Source organism: Myodes glareolus, chromosome 3 (genome assembly GCF_982192425.1).
Source record: "Myodes glareolus chromosome 3, mMyoGla1.1, whole genome shotgun sequence".
Lineage (NCBI taxonomy): Eukaryota > Metazoa > Chordata > Mammalia > Rodentia > Cricetidae > Myodes > Myodes glareolus.
Window position 1 is genome coordinate 83393160 of NC_142028.1, and position 21781 is coordinate 83414940.

Genomic DNA, 21781 nt, shown 5'->3' on the forward strand with positions numbered 1-21781 from the left:
GACAAATATTAGGGACTAGAGAGATGGCCCAGTGGTTAAGAGCACTGGCTGCTCTTCCAGAGAACCCAGGTTAAGTTCCCAACACAAATATGGTGTCTCATAAGCATCTACAGCTTCCACAAATCCAGTTCCAAGAAACCCAATACCCTCTTCTGGCTCTGGCTCAACTACATGCAAACATATGCACATACACTCACACATACATGTAAGAAAAAGTTAAGTAAATCTTTTAAAAATAGTATTAATAAAAAATAATTGCTAAAATAAAAATACTGCAGGACTATGGCTTTTAAGAACTATTGGTGAAAAGACAAAACTGTACATCCATTCTAGAAAACAGTTTGGCAATTAAAATCCCAGCACTTGGGAGGCAGAGGCAGGCGGATCTCTGTGAGTTCAAGACCAGTCTGGTCTATGAGCTAGTTCCAGGACAGGCTCCAAAGCTACTGAGCAAACAAAAAACCAAAAGCATCAGTTAAAAAAAAAGAAAGAAAGAAGAGAAAAGAAAGGAAGAGAAAAGAAGAAAATGTTTAGAAGGAACCTAAAAATCCAAGAACTAAACAAATCACCGTGTGAGCAGAGAACAGAAAACTAAACCACAGCAAAAATGGATCAACTAGATACAGCAAAGGCTTCAGCATGAGCAAAGTCCACAGACAAAAGGCTAAGTGGAGAACCAGCGCTGGAGGAATTCTATGACACATTACCCAAAGATTCCAAACAGCATCAGTAAGCGCTCAGGAATCATAGGCTCTGCAGAGTGGTTCCCTCTGGCTATGTGTGGGGAGGTGGAGGAAGGAGACTTTACTCGGAGTCCATCTCTGTACTAGTCTTTTGTCATTTTGGAGTAAAGCAAACAGCAAACCCAAGAAAACCTGAGAAAAGGGTGGAGAAAAACTGGCTGGTTACTGGATCTGGACACTGAGGTCCCACCATGGCTCTGTCCCTTCTCTCGGAAGGAAACAAAGTATCATTTTTGAAGGAAAGGGGAAGCTGGCTCCCTAAGGATTGGTTCACAGTCCCATCCTTCCAGCTGTGTGAACAGCAAGCTGTTTCCCCCACCTGGAGTGGACAGGGTTGGTGCCTGTGTGCTAAACACACACACACACACACACACACACACACACACACACACACACACACACACACACCATACCTGACAGTTTTAACAGTGGAACTGGTAGGTGCTTGCCTGGAGTAAAATTGTCCACTGCTCCAAAACAGAGACAGAAAGTGGCCCAGCTATGTAACCCAGCAGTGACTGGAACTTGTTACTTGTCTATCCTTCAGCAAATTACTAGTCCTGTCTAGGATTTGGTTTTCCTATCCATGAAGTTAAGTTAGTGTGTGATTGGTGAGGGGGGACAGAGGAAGGGGGTGCATGTCCCAAGATGTATGTGGGTATGAGAGAGAGAAAGAGAGGGGCAGGAGGAGACTATCGACCATTTTTTTTAATTATTGACATTTTAAATGTATTATTTTATAACAGATACTTATACATTTTGCTAATGCTGTTTGTTTGGTTTTTGTTGGGGGATGTTTTTGTTTTCCAAGACAGATTTTCTCTGTGTGGTCCTGGCTGTCCTGGTACTTGTTTTGCTATGTAGACCAGGCAAGACTTGAACTCAGAAATCTTCCTACCTTTGCCTCTCAAGTGCTGGGATTAAAAGATTGCACCATCCCTACTACCTTATCCCAGTTCCTGTTATTTTTTTTTAATAAGATAAAGTCTTGCTATGTAACTCTAGCTGGCTTGGAATTTGCTGCAAATCTCCTACCTCTGCCTTCCAAGTGCTGGTCTTATGCGTGCCCACCACTACACTAGCTAATTTTTTTTTGATGAAGAAAATATTATTGTGCAGGTTGTTGTGAGGAGTAAAGAGACAACAGAAAGCATGGGCACAAATATTAGTTTCCAGTTTGTTCTCAGCAGGTGTGAGATCCCCCGCCCCCCTTCTTCTCTATAAGCTCCTCCACGCTGTCTCTTCTGGCAATGAGAGATTTTGGCCCACAGACTTCATCTTGGTAGGGTCAATGGTATAGAACTCTGATGGCCTCGTGGCTTTGGAGAAGTCATGTAGCCTCCTTGAGTCTTAGTCACTTTGTCTGCAAAATGGGAAAATAAGCACCTAACTTGAAAGATGTTTTCAGTTGGCAAGATGGTTCAAAGGTGTGGTGGTCTGAATGTAATTAGCCCGTATAATCTCACAGGGAGTAGCATTAGTAAGAGATGTGGCTTTATTGGAGTGAGTATAACCTTGTTGGAGGACGTGTGTCACTATAGGGCTGGGCTTTGAGGTTTCCTATTTTCAGGCTACCACCCAGTGTCTCAGTTCACTTCCTGTTGCCTGCACATTGTAGGTCTCTTAGCTACATCTCCAGGACCACATCTGCCTGCATCTCCACCATGCTCCCGCTGTGATGGTAATGGACCAAACCTTTGAGACTGTAAGCAAGCTACCCCAAAATAAATTCTTTACTTTATAAGAATTGCCATGTCAGGGTGGTGGTGGAGCACACCTTTAATCCCAGCACTCAGGAGGCAAAGGCAGGTGGAGCTCCATGAGTTTGAGGCCAGCCTGGTCTACAAAGTGAGTTCCAGGACAGTCAGAGCTAAACAGTGAAACCCTATCTTGAAAAACCAAAATGATGATGATGATGATGATGATGATGATGATGATGATGATGATGATAAAAGTTGCCGTGGTCATGGTGTCTCTTCACAGCAATAAATACCCTAATTAAGACAGAGGGCAAAAGTGTTTGCCACCAAAGCTAACAACATGCATTTCAGTCCCAGGATCCATACGATGGGAGGATTGAACAAGTCATGTGCACCATGGCTCAGGAGCATGCTTACACACACACACACACACACACACACACACACACTACCTGGCATACAATAAGTGAGCAATTAATGTCTTCAGAAAAATATTATGAAGGAACATAATGGCTATAACAAAGGAACAAACATTAAGGAAGGAACTAGACCAGAGAAAGATGATTTTTTTTTTTTTTAGCACAAGACCACAAGTGCTTGGAATCTTTGGATGCAGTGAAATGGTCTAACTTGGAGGGGGAAGTCCATCTTTGTTAACACTAGTCCCAACTGGACTTCAGCACTTCCTTCTAGAATACAAATAAGCGGCAAAATGGAGGCAGGAAAGTGCCATCCACGGCTCCATCACTATAGAAATGGCTTCAACATTATAGTGCTTAGTAGACTCAGCAATCTTGTTAACATTTAAACAGCAGGATTAAGTTGCAATTCAATCCATCTGACAGCCTTATGATCCTAAATAAAGTCTCCTCTGCAATTAAAAACATCATTATTAGTAGAGGCCCCTATACTTCATCAAGAATCCAAAGGAACTCCTGGTCAGATAGTCACAGCGCCCACTGCTTGTACTTGGGTCACTGATGGGTGACTGTGTGATGTTATGCTTGTTTCTCTTGGGGGCATAATCCTTTCTCTGGGCTATTAGGAGAAAGAAATAGATTCTTCCCTGGAAAAGGGTTTGGGGAATTGTCTTCCCAGTTCTTCCAGCTGACCTCGTCTCACCGAGGCTTCACTCCTTCCCAAAAGACCCCCCCGCTCCCCCAACCTCCCATTTCCCACCCCTACCCCCACCTTCTTCTGGTAGATGGAGGTCAAAGTGCATCTTCTTCAGTCTTCAGTGACCCCAGCTCAGGAAAGGCTTGTCTGGGAATAATGACAGTTCCTCTTGGCTTTGAGGTACTGATGACAGACTCTGGGGCCTCGTGCATGCTAGGCAGACAATACTCTATGCCAGAGGTAAGTCTTTGCTCACTGTTGAGATGAGCTCTGCATTGGCAGGCTGACCTTAAACTCCTGGGCTCAGGCCATCCTCCTGCCTCAGCCTGCTGAATACCTTGGACTACTGGTACATGCCATCAAGTCTGGCTCCTTTTCTGTTCATTGTTTTTGTTTACGTCACGGTGACCGTCAAAGTCATCCCCCTCTCAAACCCTTCCTCATTCCCTTACATAGAGCCCCTCCACGTCTATAATCCGGGTATCCCCCTGTCTCTGCCTAGTCCTGTGTTGATTCCTCCACTGACCTCTCCATTATGAATTCACTCTGATTCCTCCACCAAACTATTTCTCAAGGGCAGGCCCAGATCTGACCTTTTCAGCTACCCAGGTCAGGGCTTGGAACACAACAGCATCCGCAGAGCTGCCTTAGAAGACAGAAGGAAAAAAGTACAGGGAGAAGCAGAGAAGGAGTCAGCTGAGCATATACCCAGACCCCTTCAGATCCATGATTACAACACACACACGTACACACACACACACACACACACACACACACACACACACCAGAGCAAAGGGGAAGCCCTCACACTGACTATTTCCTACTGTCCACTTCTGTGAACACACACAGCTAAGGCTCTGAGAAACCGGGTAAGTCCTTAGAGATCTTCTGTCAATGTACTTCTCAGGGTACATTGGGGAAACCCAGGCTCTGGAAGCTCCTTCAGACAGGAATGAGAATGCTGCCCTTGTTGTCTGGGAACAAGTTGTGAAGGCTGCAGCCCCTAGTTGAGACAGGGAAAAGGTTTCTTCCCTGTTGTCCTTGGCCAATAGCAGGGAGTGCTAATCGGGACCGTGTCCATGTTGTGGGTGAAGGAGGGACCAGGAGAGGAAAGAAAACACAGGTAAAGAAAGTAGAAATGAAGGCTTTTAAAAATTTAGTAGAGCGTGGTGTGGAAGCACACACCCGGAATCACAGTATTTGGAATTTGGAGGCAACGTCATCAGGACGGCAAGACCAGTGTGGACTACACGAGGCCACTGGAAAAGAGGTTTGCTGAGAACCAGCAAGACAGCAGTAGGGTTGAAATCCCATGAGCTCAGAAGCCTGGGGAAATAAATGACTTGTCTCTGATCCCCACTCAGTTGCCGTCTATACAAGAAAATCCCAGATAAATGGAGTAGTGTATTTCTCAACCCCTGCGGACCCCATCTGCCTGTCTTCTGTGTAGCACACAATCTTCCCGAGAAGGGTCCTGGCGCCCAGGCACGGTGTTACCTCGAATGTCCACCTTGCCTACCCAGCCCTGGCGTGGTGTTTCGGGGGGGGGGGGGCGGGGGCAGGTCTCTCCTCGAACTGGGTCCCCGCGCGCTCCCCTGCCTCCGCGCCCGCGCACCTGTCCACCGGGTCCCCGGGCGCCCCGTCCTCACCGCGCATCCGCGCCTTTCGCTGTGCCTTTCTCTGCGCGCCTCTGCCTGCGCGCTTCCCTGCCTGCCTGGCCTCCACGTCTCTTTCCCGGGAATCCGCTGGGTGTCCCGCAGTCCCTCGCTGGCCTGCCTTCCGTCTGGGGGTCCAAGAAGGCGAGATGAGCGGCGCTTGCTCGAGCTACGTGAGCGCGGAGCAGGAGGTGGTGCGCGGCTTCAGCTGCCCGCTGCCAGGGGGCGAGGCGGCTGCCGTCTTCTGCTGTGGCTTCCGCGACCACAAATACTGCTGCGACGACCCGCACAGCTTCTTCCCATACGAGCACAGCTACATGTGGTGGCTCAGGTACAGGCCCTGACCCTAATCTCACCATGAACCCTAACCCCCTCGCCCACCTTCAGGCTAGCCTCTTGCTAAGCCTCCACTTTCATCTAAGTGCCCATACCGCAAATCATCCTTTCTCTTCGTTGTCAGTACTGACCCTACTCTCACTTTATCACTAACTCATGGCACTCTTGAAGCCCCATCTCAACTCTTCCTTTATCCTGACCCCAACCATTATTTGGAACCATGCTTGAATCTGACCAGCACTGCCCCAAAGCTCTCCTTCTGTTCCTACTCTGAGCTTCTTACTGCCACTACCGCAACCCAATCCCAAATCACAACCCAACTCTTGCCCTAACAGCAAATGCTATCTCAGACATACATACATCCCAACATTAGTCCTCCCACAGATGCCCACCCTTCTGGGGGGCTGTCCCAGATGCCAGCTCCACCCCCATTCCCAGCTTTATAAAGTCCCTAACTGTCACCTGCCCCAGCTTCCCCCTCAAACCTGCCTGCAACCCCCCCCCAACTGTTAAGCCACATATTGACTTCAGTAAGCTTTAGTCTAGACCCACATCCACCACAGCCTCAAACCTTCATCCTCACCTAATGACGCATGCCAACCCCGTCTCAGCCCAGCCTCGGCTTGTTCCCTCCCTCTCACTTTCTCTACTGGACACTTGCATGAGCCTGGAGGTGTACCCTATGCTTGTGCTAAAGCTCCCTACAAGTCCAGTGTGACATAGTGCTGCCATAGCAGAGGCCTGCTCCAGCCATTTCAATATAGAGTATGGTCTGGGTGAACACACTGTAGTTTCTCTGGCTGTTCAGGGACAGGATTGCTTGGCCCAGCTCTGACAACCCTGAGACCTAAGCATGGAGCTGAGGGTCAGTCGGTCTGAATCCCTCTGTGTCTCCAAAGGTTTCATCCACAAAGTAGAGCCTGATCCCCAATCTGCTCCGGGAAAGGGGTAACCGAGAGTTTTCTGTCCCTAGCAGTGTGTGAGCAGAAGACTGTGTGCTTTCTGGGTGGGAGGAGAGCGTCGTTAGCTGCTGAACCGTCTGAGTCTTTCTGTCTCTTTTGCTACCCATGGGGAAAATGACCCATCGCAGTCCTGATTTCTGATTAAGGCAGAGAGAGGCAAGGAACAAGAAAGAGATGAAAGCAACTTGATATATGCCAATTACAACTACAAAGATAGCTTTTTCTAAGGTGTTCAATCTGTAATTCTAAAACATTTTCAGACGACCAGGCTATCATATCCTGCACATTTGGCTGCTGTCTGAAAGCCCAAGGAATCACACTAATAGCCTATTCCTGTATATTTATCCATTCACTGTAATCCTTGCTATAGTGTCTTTGTACAAGGCAATGAGGATAGACAACCAATTATTCCCTGCAAAAGGACCTTCCATTCTTGTTGTGAGAATCAAACCCAGGGCCTTGGGCATATCATAGACAAGTACTCTAACACTGAGTATATCACCAAGCCCCCCAGTGGTTCTCAGCCTTCCTAATGTTGTGGTGACCCTAATCATAAAATGATTTTCATTGCTTCTTCATAACTGCCATTTTGCTACTGTTAGGAATCATATTGTAAATACATGTTTTCTGATGGCCTTAGGTGACCCCTGTGAAAGGGTTACTCGACCCCCAAAGGGGTCAAGACCCACGGGTTGAAAACTTCTGGGTTAGAGCAGAAGAACCTACACCTATGTAAAACAGCACAGTCCCTGCTGAAGTCTCACTGTGGTTAGCACTGCGCTAAGACAGAAGGAAGATGATTGTCTTTGAGGGGCGGGAACGGTGTGGGGCTGTGATCTGTTCAGAACCTGGCACAAACCTTGGTGCTCTCATCCCAGCTTGTGAACTGGAAAAGTCCAAGCACAGTAGTTCACACTTGGAAGCCCAGCACTTGCATAACTTGAGGCAGAGAGAACATGGGTGATGTTGTGGCCAGTTAGGGGTACGTGGTGAGTGCCAGGCCAGCCTCAAGCCCCCAGGAGATCCTGTCTCAATAAGATAATATAAAACGTAGAGCAGTATGAATGCTTGCCTCACAGAAGACAGAGTGCAAGGAAGGAGTGAGGTGGTGTGTGTTGCACGCAAAGGCGCTCAGTGCACTGAGCAGGCACTCAGTAGGAAAGGGTTCCCTTTCTCATCTGTGTGGGATGCGAAGCTCAGAGTTTGAAAGTGAACCCTGTCTTCTAGCACTATGATGGCAGAGATGGGCTTAGGGTGGGTTACACATTCCCGCGTATACATAGCCCTAAGATATCGCTCCATTTTATAAATGGAGAGACTTAAGAGGGGTTATGTTGTTATTGAGAGTATCCCATTGAGAAGTGATCGAGCTGAGATGAATAGTGATAGAACAGGACCCAAACTAGTCCTGTTCAATGACAGTCTGAACCCTTTCTGGCTTCTGACAGACAGCTGATGTCCTCAGCTCTCCCCAAACCATACACTGACTGCTGTGTCTGAATGCTGTGCTGTCCCCTCAGGATACAAAGAAGCACAGCTCCCAAGCCCCCAGCCGGTAATCCTTCCCTCTTCCATCATTCCCTATCTACTCACCTCTGGGGACCTCTCCTGTTGTCTTGGAAACCTTCTCCCAGGGGAATGCTTTAGTTCCTCAAGTTTAGTGACTTAGACAGGTTTCAGGGGAGGGTTGGATAGGGAGCGCTTTAAGGTCAAATTCTGTGTCGGTGTGACCCCTAAAAACAGCTGAAAGTTTCCAGTGTGTGAAGCGACTTCCTGGGGTCTTTCGTTGGGGGATGGGGTTGGGTGTGGGGGTTTTCCGTGTGCCTGTGCCTCTGCACACAGTGCCTGTGGAAGTCAGAAGAGGGCATCAGATCCCCAGAGACTGGAGTCACAGATGGTTGTCAGCTGTCGTGTGAGTGCTGGAGACGGAACGCTGGGTCCTCCAGAAGAGCAGCCAGTGCTCTCAACTGCTGACCCCACTTCCTGGGTTCTAACATATGGTTCATAAACATCAAGACAGTTGCTAAGCATAGAGCGGAGGAGCCTCAGGATGATTAGCGCGCTCTGAACTCTGAACCCCGTGCTTCTGACAGAGCTCACACAGTGACAGAGTCGCTGCGGCATGGAGACATTTGCCTTTTGTTTTGTTCCAAATTTCATTTTGCCTTTTTCATGAAATTTCATTCTTGCAATCATAAGAAAATCTCCAGGTAAACACTGTATCCTTTGAGAGAGTGTGAGGGGAGAGAAAGCCGTCTTTAAAGGCTAATCATCTCAGAAAGAAGACGTCCCGTAGAGAAGCGGCTGGTATAACCGCGCCATCTGGCCCAGTTACTAAAACCTCCTTCCAGCTTCTTTCTGCCAGAGTGTGACAGGAGGCAGGCAGCTGAAGGGCAGAGTTGGTGGCCAGGTACTGCAAACGCTATCTCACAACACGCTTGTGGCCACCTGGTGAGAGAACAACACTCACAAACGGAGATCAGAAAAGCAAAGCTGCATTTTTCCCTGATGCATGGCAGAATCGGGATTCAAACTTTGAAAAGAACTTGATCTTGCAGCTGTCAGGGCTCCTTCAGTGTCTTCTCAGGAGCCACAGTGGGTCTTCATCCTTCAGAGTCAGTGCAGTGAAACCTCCTAAGTCCAGAGGCCTCTGGTTTGGCTTCTGTGCAGAGCAGAGTGTGACTTCACCAAAAGGCAGCTCAGTCTGTCCTGTGAGTATCTTTTCTCAGGAGGAACTCACCCCACTCTGGGGACAGTGTCCCCCTCCCCCCCCCCCCACTAGACAACGCTGATCAGTTTAAGTTCATCTGGTACTGAAACCAGGTTTCCCTTTTGGAGCCTCGTTCCCGTCTCTGTACCCTTAGTCCCCAGACAGAACACCAAGGACAATGCATTTCAGAGACAGCATTTGCTCCCTAACTCACCTCCAGTTAGGGACACATCCTCCAGTCTTCTTATCCATTCCACTGAAGTTCTCTGGAAAGTTCCAGAGGCCACTTCCCCATCCTGGTGCTCGTAGAGTCCACAACTGGCAGCCCCTTGAACAATAAGTGTATCTCAAATGAGAAAATTACTGGAATGTTCTTTTAATGCATGTGTGTCTATGTGTCTGTGTGTATGTGTCTGTGTATGAGTCTGTGTGTGTCTATCTTTGTGTGTGTGTGTGGTTGTATATGCACACTTGTATGTGTGGAGGCCAGCAGTCAACCTCAGGTGTGATTCTCAGGTACACCATCCACCTCCTTTGAGGAAAGTTCTCTCCTTAGCCTTGGGCTCACCAGCTAAGCTAGACTGGCTGCCTCTATCTGTGCAGTGCTTTGGCTTACCAAGTGTGCACCACCGCATGGGTCTGGGTACCGCGCTTGAGTCCTCACACTTGCAAGTCGAGCAAGCACTTCACCAAGTGAGCTACATCCCGGCCTGAGATAACCATTTCAGCATCAGCAAGATGCCATGTAACCAGTGCGGAAAATATGGAAGAAGGCAGAAGAAAGAAATGCAAAAAAGGGAGCTGGCATGTGTTGGCTTGTGCAAAGAGCCAAAGAGGTTTTGCTGCTTGCTTGGTTTGGTTTTTAGACAAAAATCTCTCTGCAGTCCTGGTTATTGCAGAACTCACCATGGCCAGGCTGGCCTTGAAATCACAGAGATCCACCTGCCTCGGCCTCCCAAGAGCTGGGATTAAAGGCGTGCACCATTACACTCAGCTAAGTAGTCTTTTATGGAAAGTGATCTCAGAAAACACTGATAGAGGGTGGGAAAATGAGTCAGAGAGAAAACACCAAGAATAGATTATGTTACCAACAAGTCACACAGTGGTAACCAGCGCTTAGTGTCTGCCAGTCAGCGTTCAATGCACACCTCAGAGTTACGCCCCCAGAGGACACAGGAGCTGGGGATGTACACACCACTGTGGTTGAGGGCATGTCAAGGGAGGGAAGCATTAATTATCCCATACTCCTGACTTGTTCAATGAGCAGAATTTCGTCCTGGGTCTAAGAAAGTCCTCGGACAAAGAGCTACAGATGCTAGCAACTGAAACTGTGTGAGTATTCCACCGTGATAGGACCCAAGGGGATACGACCTGATATCTACAGCCTGCATTATACCCAGAAACAGGTTGGTGGTAGTTTGCTGCATTTCCCTCCAACCGTGTGTTTACCTCTATATTTTAGCTAAGTTTGGGCTAAGTTTTGTGTCTGGTATTGTCTTGCTATTTCCACTTTACACCATCTTGCAAGAATGTATTTGTATGTGTGCATGGGTCAGTGTGTGCACATATAATTGGCTGGAGAGCACAGCCAGGCAGAAGACCCCCACTGATATTCCTCAGATATAGCCGGAAAGTTGAAGCTGATTCCTAGCACTCAGGCTTCTGCTCTCCCAGGCCCCAGCACCCTCTCCCCCTGTGGTCTCTCCCCAGCGTGGGCGCTCTCGTGGGCCTCTCCACAGCAGCCGTGGTCCTTCTGGCCTTCATCGTCACCGCGTGTGTGCTCTGCTATCTGTTCATCAGCTCAAAGCCCCACGCAAAGCTGGACCCGGGCTTAAGCTTGGCGACAACAGGTAAGAGAGAAGCTATAATGGCGCCCTTGGGATGGGCAGGCTCAAACCTTTCTTTGCGGAGGAGGAAGAATGAGAAATGAGATCTAGGGGGCCAGGTACGGGAGTGGGTCCTTTTAATCCCAGCACTTAGGAGGTGGAAGCAGGCAGATCTCTGAGACTGAGTCAGCCTGCCCTACATAGTGAGACCTGTCTCAAAGGGGGAAAATAAAAGAAAGTGAAAGAAAGGAAAGGGAGAAATGAGATTGAGAACATTCACCTCCTGAGTGTTCTGCAAACATTCACACTTCTCAGGAGGTCTGGGATCTGACCCGTTCAGACCTCGTGTGCTCGGTCCTCATCAGGGTCCCGAATGCCCTCAGCATTCCATCCTCACACGGAAAGTATGCACGGTGGATTTTCTAAGACAGTGTTTTCATTCTAGCCTTAGGGGATGCAAACTGATTTTCACATTCTCCCAAACAAAACAGAGCTAGTAAGACAAACTTGCTGTTTCTCAAAAATCAACATTTCATCAGAAAGCGAATACAGGACTTTATTTCTCGTAGCCTGCTGTCCTGACTACCCATTCCTCCTCGAGCCCGGGCCATTGAGAAGCCCGAATGGAACAAAAAAAGATGTGTTGCCTTTTCTTAAGCCCACACCGCACACTTTATAACCTCTGGCAAGGAACTGTGAAAGATCCAAGCCCATGTTAGCCAAAAAGTTCTCCGTTGAGCGGACAGCGGCCAAGGTGGGCGTTGTCTCACGTCACAGTGGAGATGAGGGCTGGAGACTCACTCAAGGAGTCCCGGCTGACAAAAGAAATGAGGTCCAGCCCGGGCTTCTTCTCTCAGAGACATGCTCTTCTGCCCGCTACAAACTAAGCAAGCGTGTAAGTACAACCCTGCCTGATACCGACTGTATCAGCTTTAACCAGCGTTGAGCCAGCAAAGATGATGATGTGAGACAGAGGAGAAAAGGCAGGGTGAGTAGGCGATGGATACAAATGTGGGCAGGGCTGACTGAGACCTGTACAGTAGCAGGGTCATTTGTGAGGGTGCCGCAAGGACGAGGGCCAGCAAGGTAGGGGAGGAACAAAGGTGGTGAGCATCAGGGAGGTAGAAGGGCAGGTGGGTAATTCCGCAGTCTCAGAGAAAGATAGAGAACTCTGAATGTTGTCATTTGCAAGAGATTAATTTTCTAAAAAAAAAAAAATTCTTTAAGAAGGCAACAAGCAACAGCCCTAAACCCTTCTAGGATTCTGAAGATGATTTAAAGTGGAAGAGTTCATCTGTCTCCTTGTGGAGTCAGGAATAGGAAAAAAAAAAAAAAAAAAAAAACCTGAGTTGAAGAATAAATTGATTAATTTGCCTAAATCAGATACAAATGATGTAAGATGTCATACGTAAAGTTAAAAAAATGATGGACTACAAAGATTTTGTGTGTGTGTGTGTGTGTGTGTGTGTGTGTGTGTGTGTGTGTGTGAAGCATCTATCTTCATAGTAATCCTATTCCCAGGTTGTATATTTTTGAACTTGCTTACTTGCTAAAGTGTATTTGTAACCTCAAAATCAACTAGAGATACTTAAGAGGTTATGTACAGAGTGGCAAAAATTTGAGGTGCACATGTCCCAGATAATGTCATTCAAGGCTACACTCTGTAAGTTTGTGTCCTCTTTGTGTCTGTCTAGAGACACTTTGTTCCATGTGTTCCATGTTGATGTTCATTGATAGTTGCTCTGTTGAAATGCCTCTGGATACAGTTCCGAAGCGCTGTCTAGTGCCCCTAAGCATAAGAACACTGTGTGCTTTGTGAAGAACACAGAATGCTAAATGTCTGACATAAGGACTTGAGTTCAATGTTAATAAATCAAAAATGTATAATAAATCATGGGAATGGAGAGATGACTCAGCAGTTAAGAGTACTACTGGCTGCTCTTCCAGAGGACTTGGGTTAGATTTCCCAGCACCCAGGTGGCAGCTCACAACTGTTTATAACTTCAGTTCCAGGGGATTCATACCCTCTTCTGGTCTCCCAGAACACCAACTGTGCCCATGGTACACAGACATATATTCAGGCAAAACAACCATACACATAAGAATAAAATAAACATCTTTAAAAGAAATATATATTAAATCAGGTTTCTTTAATCAACAGCACCTAAAAAGTTAAGTATTGATTGACAAAAATGTCATGACCAAAGGCATACAGAAATCTCATCTTATATTCTCCCTAGAAGACAAAGTCTCATACAGCCCAGGCTAGCCTGTAACTTACTACATAGGCCAAGGATAACTTTGAACTCCTGATCCTCCTTATTCTAACCCCAAATTGCCACCAAACCTGTTTTAGCGGTGCTTTAGTATTTGCTAACTCAGCGTTTTGAGGAACTTTATAATACATAACTACGTAACTACTGTGGATAAGTGGGACTCACTGCATATAAAATAAGACAGGGTTGATTTCCAGAATACAGAAACACATCTTTAAACAAATGAGAAAAGTATAATTATAATAAAAGCCCAATACAAGCCTGATGTGGTGGCACATGCCTATAATACCAGCCTTTTGGGAGGTAGAAATAGGAAGATTGCTGGGTGGTGGTGTATACTTTTAATCCCAGCACTCCAAGCAGAAGCAGGAGGATCTCTGAGTTCGAGGCCAGCCTGGTCTATAGAATAAGTTTCAGGACAGCCAGAGCTACACAGAGAAACCCTGTCTTGGAAAAACAAAAACAAAAATAAAAAAACAAGCAAAAAAAAGAACAGGAGGACCAGTAGCTCACTGTTGCCCTTGGTTATATATCAAGTTTGAGGCCATTCTGGAATTATGAGACTATCTCCAACAAACAGCCATAACACAACAAAATTCACAATGCACATGAAGAGATTAAAAGTCAGGAGAATACAATTTAAGAATGATAGACCTTTCAGACTGCTGAGATCGTTCAGCGGGTAAAGCCACTGGCTGGGCAAGATTGACAGCTGATTTCAATCCCGGGAATCTGTATAAGGTAGGAGAGAACTGACTCCATGGAGGTGCGCACACACACACACACACACACACACACACACACACACACAAATGATTTTAAAGAACTCAATGATACTAAAAAGAAAAGAGAACACTCCCAGCTGTAGCACGTTTAATATCTTTCAGTCTAAAGATTTCATAGAGGTGAGAGCTCTCTAGTGTCTTGGCTGCTTTCTTTTTCTGATCTTCAGGTTGAACCCCAATCTCTGTCTCTGGGTTTTTATTAGTCGTGCTACACAGAGCTCACAACCTCCTTGAATGCCAGGGTATCTGATACCTTCTAAGGGTAATGCACACACGTGGGGCACCTATACATGTACAAGCAAACTACCATGCACATAAAATAAAAGAAATAAAACACTGACAGAAGTTCAGAGATGGGTCATATTAATAGTGAGAAAGTTGAAGGGGAAATGGAAAATATAACATGATGCTGGCAGGAATATAAATTGATTCAACTACTTCGTGGAATGATCTTCTTATGCTAAAAACATGTGTGCCCTGTAACCAGCAGTTCTATGTCTGATGGTCCATCCTTGTGAGATAACTCCTTTAGATGAAGACAGTACAATAGATATCAGGACAGCCTGTCACAGAGGAAGCCAGCTAAAAGTTTATCAGTGCAAGGAACTAAGTGAACTGATGTGCTGGGGTAGTGAGGTTTATACAGGAGTTACAGGGACAAACCCTCCCTGAATAGACTACCAGTTTCTTCTGCATGGTCACTACCACCACTTTTGTCGCACGGGTGAGCAAACAGGTTCAAAGTCACCTAGTGATTGAGTGACTGGCCAGCTCTATCTCTCCCTCCCTTTACCCATGTGCTGAGAAAGGGAAGCCCCTCTTGTGTGCCAGATACTACTCTGAAACTGCTTATGTAGCCTCTCACCTAATCTTCCCCACTGCCCCGGTGAGATGAGCATCACTCGCACAGCTGGGACAGCCAGGTCTCAGAGATGCTGGATGAGATGCCCAAGGGCTCCTAGTTGCAAACTGTGGTCCTGGGATTCCAACATGCCTCTCTGCCTCTCAAGCCCTGTTTTCTTTTGTGTCATCAAGCCCAGGATATGGCTGTTCAGGGTCTTTCTAGCCTCCATCCTCTGCTCCCACCTCAGCCTTTCTGGCTTAGAGATCATATAGCTTGTCCTTGACAGTTGAGATGAAGACCACCTTCCTGTTTCTCCACATTCAGCAACCAGCCGGGTTATTTAGTCACCAAGGTTTGGGACAGCACATACTCTCTCTTTTTGTTTCTTGTTTTTCAAAGATGGAAAATGCATCCGTTGACCTTTTACTAAATGATTGCTTTTGCCTCTCTGCCATCTGAACAAATGCAGCTCTAGTCCCTAGGTCTCCACTGTGTTGCCCCCCTTTCCTCTATACCCACGGCACTAAGCCAGTGTATGTATGTGTGTACATACACACACGTGCGCGCACACGCGCGCACACACACATACACACACACACACACACACACACACACACACACACACTGTTTTTACCAGATCTTCTCCCCTTTATAGACTCCTGCTTCCATTTGCTTTGCTGTCTTGCTCTTTGGTAAGACAGGAGAGATCATGGTTCCCATTTTACAGGAGAAAAAAAAGCAAGACTTAGCAGGAAAAGTGACAAAATCCCCACAGAGAGTGAGTGTGTGTGTTTGGGATGCCAGGCAGATCTCCCAGGCTTTCAAGTGAAATCACTGTACTGTGTGTATGCATGTGTGTGTCTGTCTGTCTGTCCGTCTGTGCATGTGTATGTCTGTGTGTGTGTGCGTGTGTGTGTCTGTGCGTGTATGTCTGTGTGTTTATGTGTGTCTCTGTGTGTTTGTCTGTGTGTGTATGTCTGTGAGTGTGTATATGTGTGTCTGTGTGTGTCTGTGTGTCTATGTGTGTGTCTGTCTGTGTGCGTATATCTGTGTATGTTTATGTGTGTCTGTGTGTGTGTATGACTGTGTGCATGTGTATGTCTGTGAGTGTGTATATGTGTGTGTGTGTCTGTGTGTTTATCTCTCTGAATGATGGGGCAAAAGTGGTGTGGCAGGTGCCTTGGCAAGTGGTTATGAAAAAGCCACTTCTGACAGTTTCTTTCCCATGCCTAGGATTCTGCCACCACCCCGTCCCACCCCATTTCCCAAACCTGATCTGCAATAAAGACAGAAACTTTCCTCTTTCCCTCCCTCCCTTTCTCTTCTCCTCCCTCCCCAGGTTGGGAATCTAATGCAAGGCCTCACACATGCTAAGCACACACAACTTCCTTAGTGGATTCTTTGGGAGGAACCAGCTAGATCAGAATGGTGACTGAGGTCCTGCTCTTGTGTTCTGCCCAGTTCTGGGGACTTCAAACACATCACAGCTCCACTTCTCTTCTTAGCTGTTACCCATTCTGTTTGGAGACCAGACAAGGGCAGTGAGGACGGAGTTGATGTCCCATCCCGAAGCGCATTTAAGAAACCTGGAAAAATCAGAAGAAGAAGAAAAAAAATCAACTTTTGCTTTCACTTTCCTCTGGAAAGAGTTCATTAATCAGCCATCCTCGTCCAGAACCCCCAGGGAACCCGAAAACCAGTTCTGATGCTCCTGTCATACAAGAAGGACACTTGAACCCTGAGAAGAGCGGTGGTGCACTCCTAGGCTAGCTCCCGGCCAGGCCTTTGCCTTTCAGGCCACAGACAGTTCTTTACAACAGCTGCCTTACACTTCATGGTGGCTTCCACCACCACCACACTCCCATCCACCCCCACCTCTTGGAGGGCTCAGTCACCCCAGATCCCGCTGCATTTTGATGACACACACGTCGGGTGACATCTGTGAATCACATCGTTAGTCACAGGTATCAGTGATTAGCCATGACTCATCTCTGAGCAGGAAAGAACCTTTCAAACCCAGACTAGACTGGTCACCACAGGTACAAACTGAGGCCTTCAGGGACCTCAGTTGGTGGACCTCTGATGGTGGAGGTCTTTGGAGACAGGTGGGTGGGTACCCTGGATCTAATATTGGCTTTCTGTTCTCATGGCACAGCTCCTTTGTTTTTGTTTATTTGCTTGCTTGCTTTTAAATCAAGACAGGGTTTCTCTGTGTAGTCCTGTCTGTCCTGGAACTCCCTCCTTAGACCAGGTTGGTCTAGAACTCACAGAGATCTGCCCGCTTCTGTCTCCCGAGTTCTGGAATTAAAGGTGTGCACTACCGACACCCGTCTTACTTTTATTTCTTTTTATTTCTTACTTGTTTTGGCTGTGAGTCTAGCCTTTAATAATTGAGCCATCCCTCAGCCCTATTTGTATTTTAATCGAGACAGGGTTTCTCTGTGTAGCCCTGACTATCATGGAACTCACTTTGTAGATCAGACTGGACTCAAATGCACAGACATCAGCCTGCCTCTGCTTTTTGAGTACTGGAATTAAAGGCATGCACCACCACACCCAGCTTATTTATTTGGTTTTCAAAATTATCTTTCAGTTACGTTTATATGGGTTTGTCTGTGTGTGGGTTTGTGCTTGTAGATGCAGTGTCTATGGCTGCCAGAAGGGGGAGTAGGATTTCCCCTGGAGCTGGAGTCTAGACCCTTATCCGCTGCCCAATGTGAATGCTGAGAATCTATCTCTGTCCTCTGGAACAGAAGCAAGTTCTCTTAACTACTGAACCATTTCTCCAGTTCCTTGTTTTTGGTGTTTTGGATCATTTAGAGATCTTTTTATTATTATTCTTAGTACCTATTAAGCCATGAATTCCTAGGGAACAGGCTCTGGAAGCTTTGGTTTCACTGCCGCCAACTCACAGAGATGCAGAACAGGCTGGTTCTTCAGTTGAACCCAGACACCTTTCTCTCACATCTCCTTCTTTTTCTGGCCATTTCCCTTCACCATTCAGAATGCTTTCTCGGCCTTTGCACTGCTTCATAAGTTCAACAGCGGCATCCTAGGTGACACCGCAGACTCTTCCTGTTGGCCCACTAAAGTCTGTGGGCACGCCTTTTTTGAATGGTACCTATTTCCTTGATGTCAACAATGTCACCTTTTTTGCAGCTTCACAAACACAGAGCCAAAGGACAACCCCAGGCTTTCTGAAAAGTGTAGAGGACACGTATCAGGTGTCTCTTCTCTTTCCCTTTGTGTTTGTCATTTTGGCAGGTTACTGGCAGGTGGTGGCTCCAGCCCAGACTCGAATGTTAAACAAATCGAATCTGTAAAGAAACCTTTGGAAAAAATTAGAGATAACGTTTACACGGTACCTAGTCAGTCTGAAATACGTGGCATTATTAGTCAAGGGTGTGCCTCTTTCCTTTGTGCTGAGGATCGGCCCTACAGCCCTATGTATGTTAAACTTGCGTTCTTCCACTTAGCTACACCCCAACTCTAAGTAGCTCTCGTTTTAATTAACCATTACTTTCTTTTTATGTGTGTGGTGGCATCTATGCACATGTGGTGGTGTATATGCACATGTGTAGTGGTGTGTGGCAGCCCATGTGTGACTCAGTTTCCATCTGGAGTCAATTTTGACTTAAAGGATCATTTGGGTTCAAGCTTGTCTGCTCTGCCTGCATCCTTGAGGACTGTGAGAAAGTTCTGATTAAGCCCAGGGGAAAGAGCATTTTGCCCATGAGAAAAGAGCACACTATCTAGCAGCAAGAATACTTCAGATGCCAAACCTCAGGGACATTGAGATAGAAATTGAAACTGCACACTCAAGGACAGGAATGGTCTTGTGGTTAGATGCGGACAGACTGTCTGTGCTGTGCTTTGTTCTGCCTTTGTGGATTATAAGTTCTAAAATAAACTCTGAGCTGTGTGGCTGTTTTGACATGACCAAACAGACCTCCCAATTCTATCCTCTGTCTTCTGTCTCTCTTTCTTTCATCTGACATTCCCTTGACCTTAATGACCCCCATTAGGTACTCTAGCTGACTTTGTAGTAGCAGGCTCCTACAGTGGTGTATATGCACATGTGTGTGGTGGTGTATATGCACATGTGTGTGGTGGTATATATGCACATGTGTGTGGTGGTGTATATGTACATTGTGTGGGGGTGTATATGCACATGTGGGGGGTTATGTGCACATGTGTGTGGTGGTGTATATGCACCTGTGTGTGGTGGTGTATATGTACATTGTGTGGTGGTGTATATGCACATTGTGTGGGTTGTATATGCACATGTGTGTGGTGGTGTATGTGCACATGTGTGTGGTGGTATATATGCACATGTGTGTGGTGGTGTATATGTACATTGTGTGGGGGTGTATATGCACATGTGGGGGGTTATGTGCACATGTGTGTGGTGGTGTATAGGCATGTTGTGGTGGTGTATATGCACAGGGTTTCTCTGTGTAGTCCTGACTGGAACTCACTCTGAAAACCAGGCTAGCCTCGAGCTCAGAGATCTGCCTGCCTGTGCCTCCAGGGTGCTGGAATTAAAGGCGTGCACCACCACCACCCAGCCGGTCTCTGTTCTTCAAGCAGAGAACAACAGATGCTCCTCTGCATGCTGGCTGTATAACAAGCCTGTGTCTTCCTCCAGAAAATGGACTTGCAATTTTTTAATGGCTTTTAGCCTTCCTAGGGCTATGGTGAAGGTCTGCTCTTTCTCCCCTAGAAATGGCGCCCCTTACTAAGGAGAAACATGGGCAGTTCCTACTGTGCAATGCGGTCTAGTGTTAAATATTTGCTGTATGAATGGTTCGCTGACGACAGTGAACACTGTGAGGTGCTCAGGACATCAGCATAGAAGTTGGCCAGGGGTGTAACACTGCTGGGCAATGGACTGCAGGAGGACGCCACCTCAGGATTGCTGTTTTTCAGGCGCCAAGGAGATGTCACATGACCATCAAGGTTCAAGCGCAACAATCACCATGGAGGTGCCAGGGGCAAACTCTCCCAGGCAGAGTTACTCCTTGAACTCACGACTAGAAAGCAATGAAAGGCAGGCCATGGGCCCCAGATATCCCCTCCAGCACCACTTCATGGCCCCGGTGACCGCTAGCAACATTCCAGGCAGCCCTGAAGAGGCCTCTGTCCCCACCCCTGACCCATGTGGATCAGTTCCTTAAACATCCAATAAATGTTTATCACTCCTTCTGAGTCTTTTTTTTTTTTAAAGGTGAGGGTGGGAATGGCTAAAGAGACATTGGAGTCTAGAAGATTAAATGAGGGCTTTTCCCAGCAGAAGCACCCCTGACCAACTTAGGGTCAACCAACAGAAATAGGATGTGAGTCATCAATTGGGAGCAGGGGAGTAGCAATACCACACAATCCAGAAACTTGAGTCTATGGAGACTCAGGGAGCCCTTCTGAGAAGTCCTGACCTTCATGTGGGTCCTCTGCCCCTGAGGAGGTGTACATAAAAGTCCCTGGGATAGAGAGTCACACTGAAAGGGGTAAATCTACCTGTCCATCATCCCACCTGCCCTGGAGTGAGCTACTGATGAGCTCACAGAATGGGAGGGAGTACGGTACAGGGCGCCACCATCAGAGTTTCTCAGGCAGACAAAAGAGTGAGTGAGTGAGGGCTGGTGAAATGGCTCAGTGAGCAAAGGAACTTACAGCCAAGCCTGGTGGTCTGAGTTCGGTCCCTGGAACCCACATGGTAAAAGGAGAGACCAGATTCCTCCAAATTGTCCTCTGAATGCCACACTTGCACGATGGCCCTTGTGCGAGCACACACATGCACACACACATACGCACACACACACACATACACGCATGCACACACACTATAATTTTTAAAGTAAAAGAGGGAGGAAAAGAATGACTATTTCACCCAATACAGGCCCCACGGGGTGGACTGAGCCACTCAACCCAAGTGACTTCGACAGTCACTAAATCTCCCTGTGCCTTGTTTTCTTGCTAGGTTTAATAAAGTGACAGACTTCAGTTGAGTCTGGTGGTCTAGACCTGTCATCCAAGCTACTTCAGATGCTCAGACAGGAGGATCACAAGTTTAAAGCCAGATGAGATCCTGTCTCCAAACAAAAAGTGGAAAATAAAAAAGTCTCAGTGGAGTACAAAAGGATGTTTCTGTCCCACCTGGTCCCGCAGCCATTCAGTTCCAAAGAAACATACAGTGGCTTATAATAATGATAAACTGTTTGACCTATTAGCTCAGGCTTATTATTAACTAGCTCGTACAACTTAAATTAACCCATATGCACAGCCAGCAAGATGAAAATGCCTCACTGAGTAAAAGTACCAAGCCACGTGGCCAAACATAGACAAGAATTATGGGTTAATATAAGTTTTAAGAGCTAGTTAATAATAAACCTGAGCTAAAAGGACTAACCGTTTATAATTAATATAAGCCACTGTGTGTTTCTTTGTGACTGAACAACTGCAGGACCAGGAAGGACAGAAACTTCCATCTACAGCTTCCTGTAACTCCAGCTTCAGGGAAGTCAACACCTTCTTCTGGCTTTCATGTGCACTGCACAAGCATATGGAAAAAACAAAAAAAATCTTTACAATTATTATTATTGTCTTAAAAAATAAGAAACAAATAACACACACCTTTAATCCCAGCACTTGGTAAGCAGAGGCAAGTGAATCTTTGTGAGTTTGATGCCAGTCTGGTGTACAAAGTGAGTTCCAGGACAGGCAGAACTGTTACACAGAGAAAACCTGCCTTGAAAAACAGAAATAAATTAATTTAATTAAATTAAAAATAAAAAACAAAACCCAAGAGGGATGGCACTGAAGAATGACACC

The 21781-nt window shown here is 46.7% G+C and overlaps 1 protein-coding gene across 2 annotated transcripts; it reads left to right on the plus strand.

The window, feature by feature from the left end:
• The first annotated feature begins 5363 nt into the window (after window positions 1–5363).
• On the plus strand, window positions 5364–20154 carry Shisal2a (shisa like 2A). 2 transcript variants are annotated; one of them, XM_087904760.1, is made up of 3 exons: window positions 5364–5545; window positions 10933–11072; window positions 19883–20154. In XM_087904760.1, the coding sequence occupies exons 1-3, from the start codon at window positions 5364–5366 to the stop codon at window positions 20128–20130; spliced, it is 570 nt and encodes a 189-aa protein (XP_087760886.1). In that variant the 3' UTR covers window positions 20131–20154. The 2 variants fall into 2 exon arrangements, 1 of the variants encoding a protein (XP_087760886.1); XR_015737540.1 differs by lacking the exons at window positions 5364–5545; window positions 10933–11072 and adding an exon at window positions 11584–12036 and having other exon boundaries at window positions 19883–20005.
• Window positions 20155–21781: the final 1627 nt, after the last annotated feature.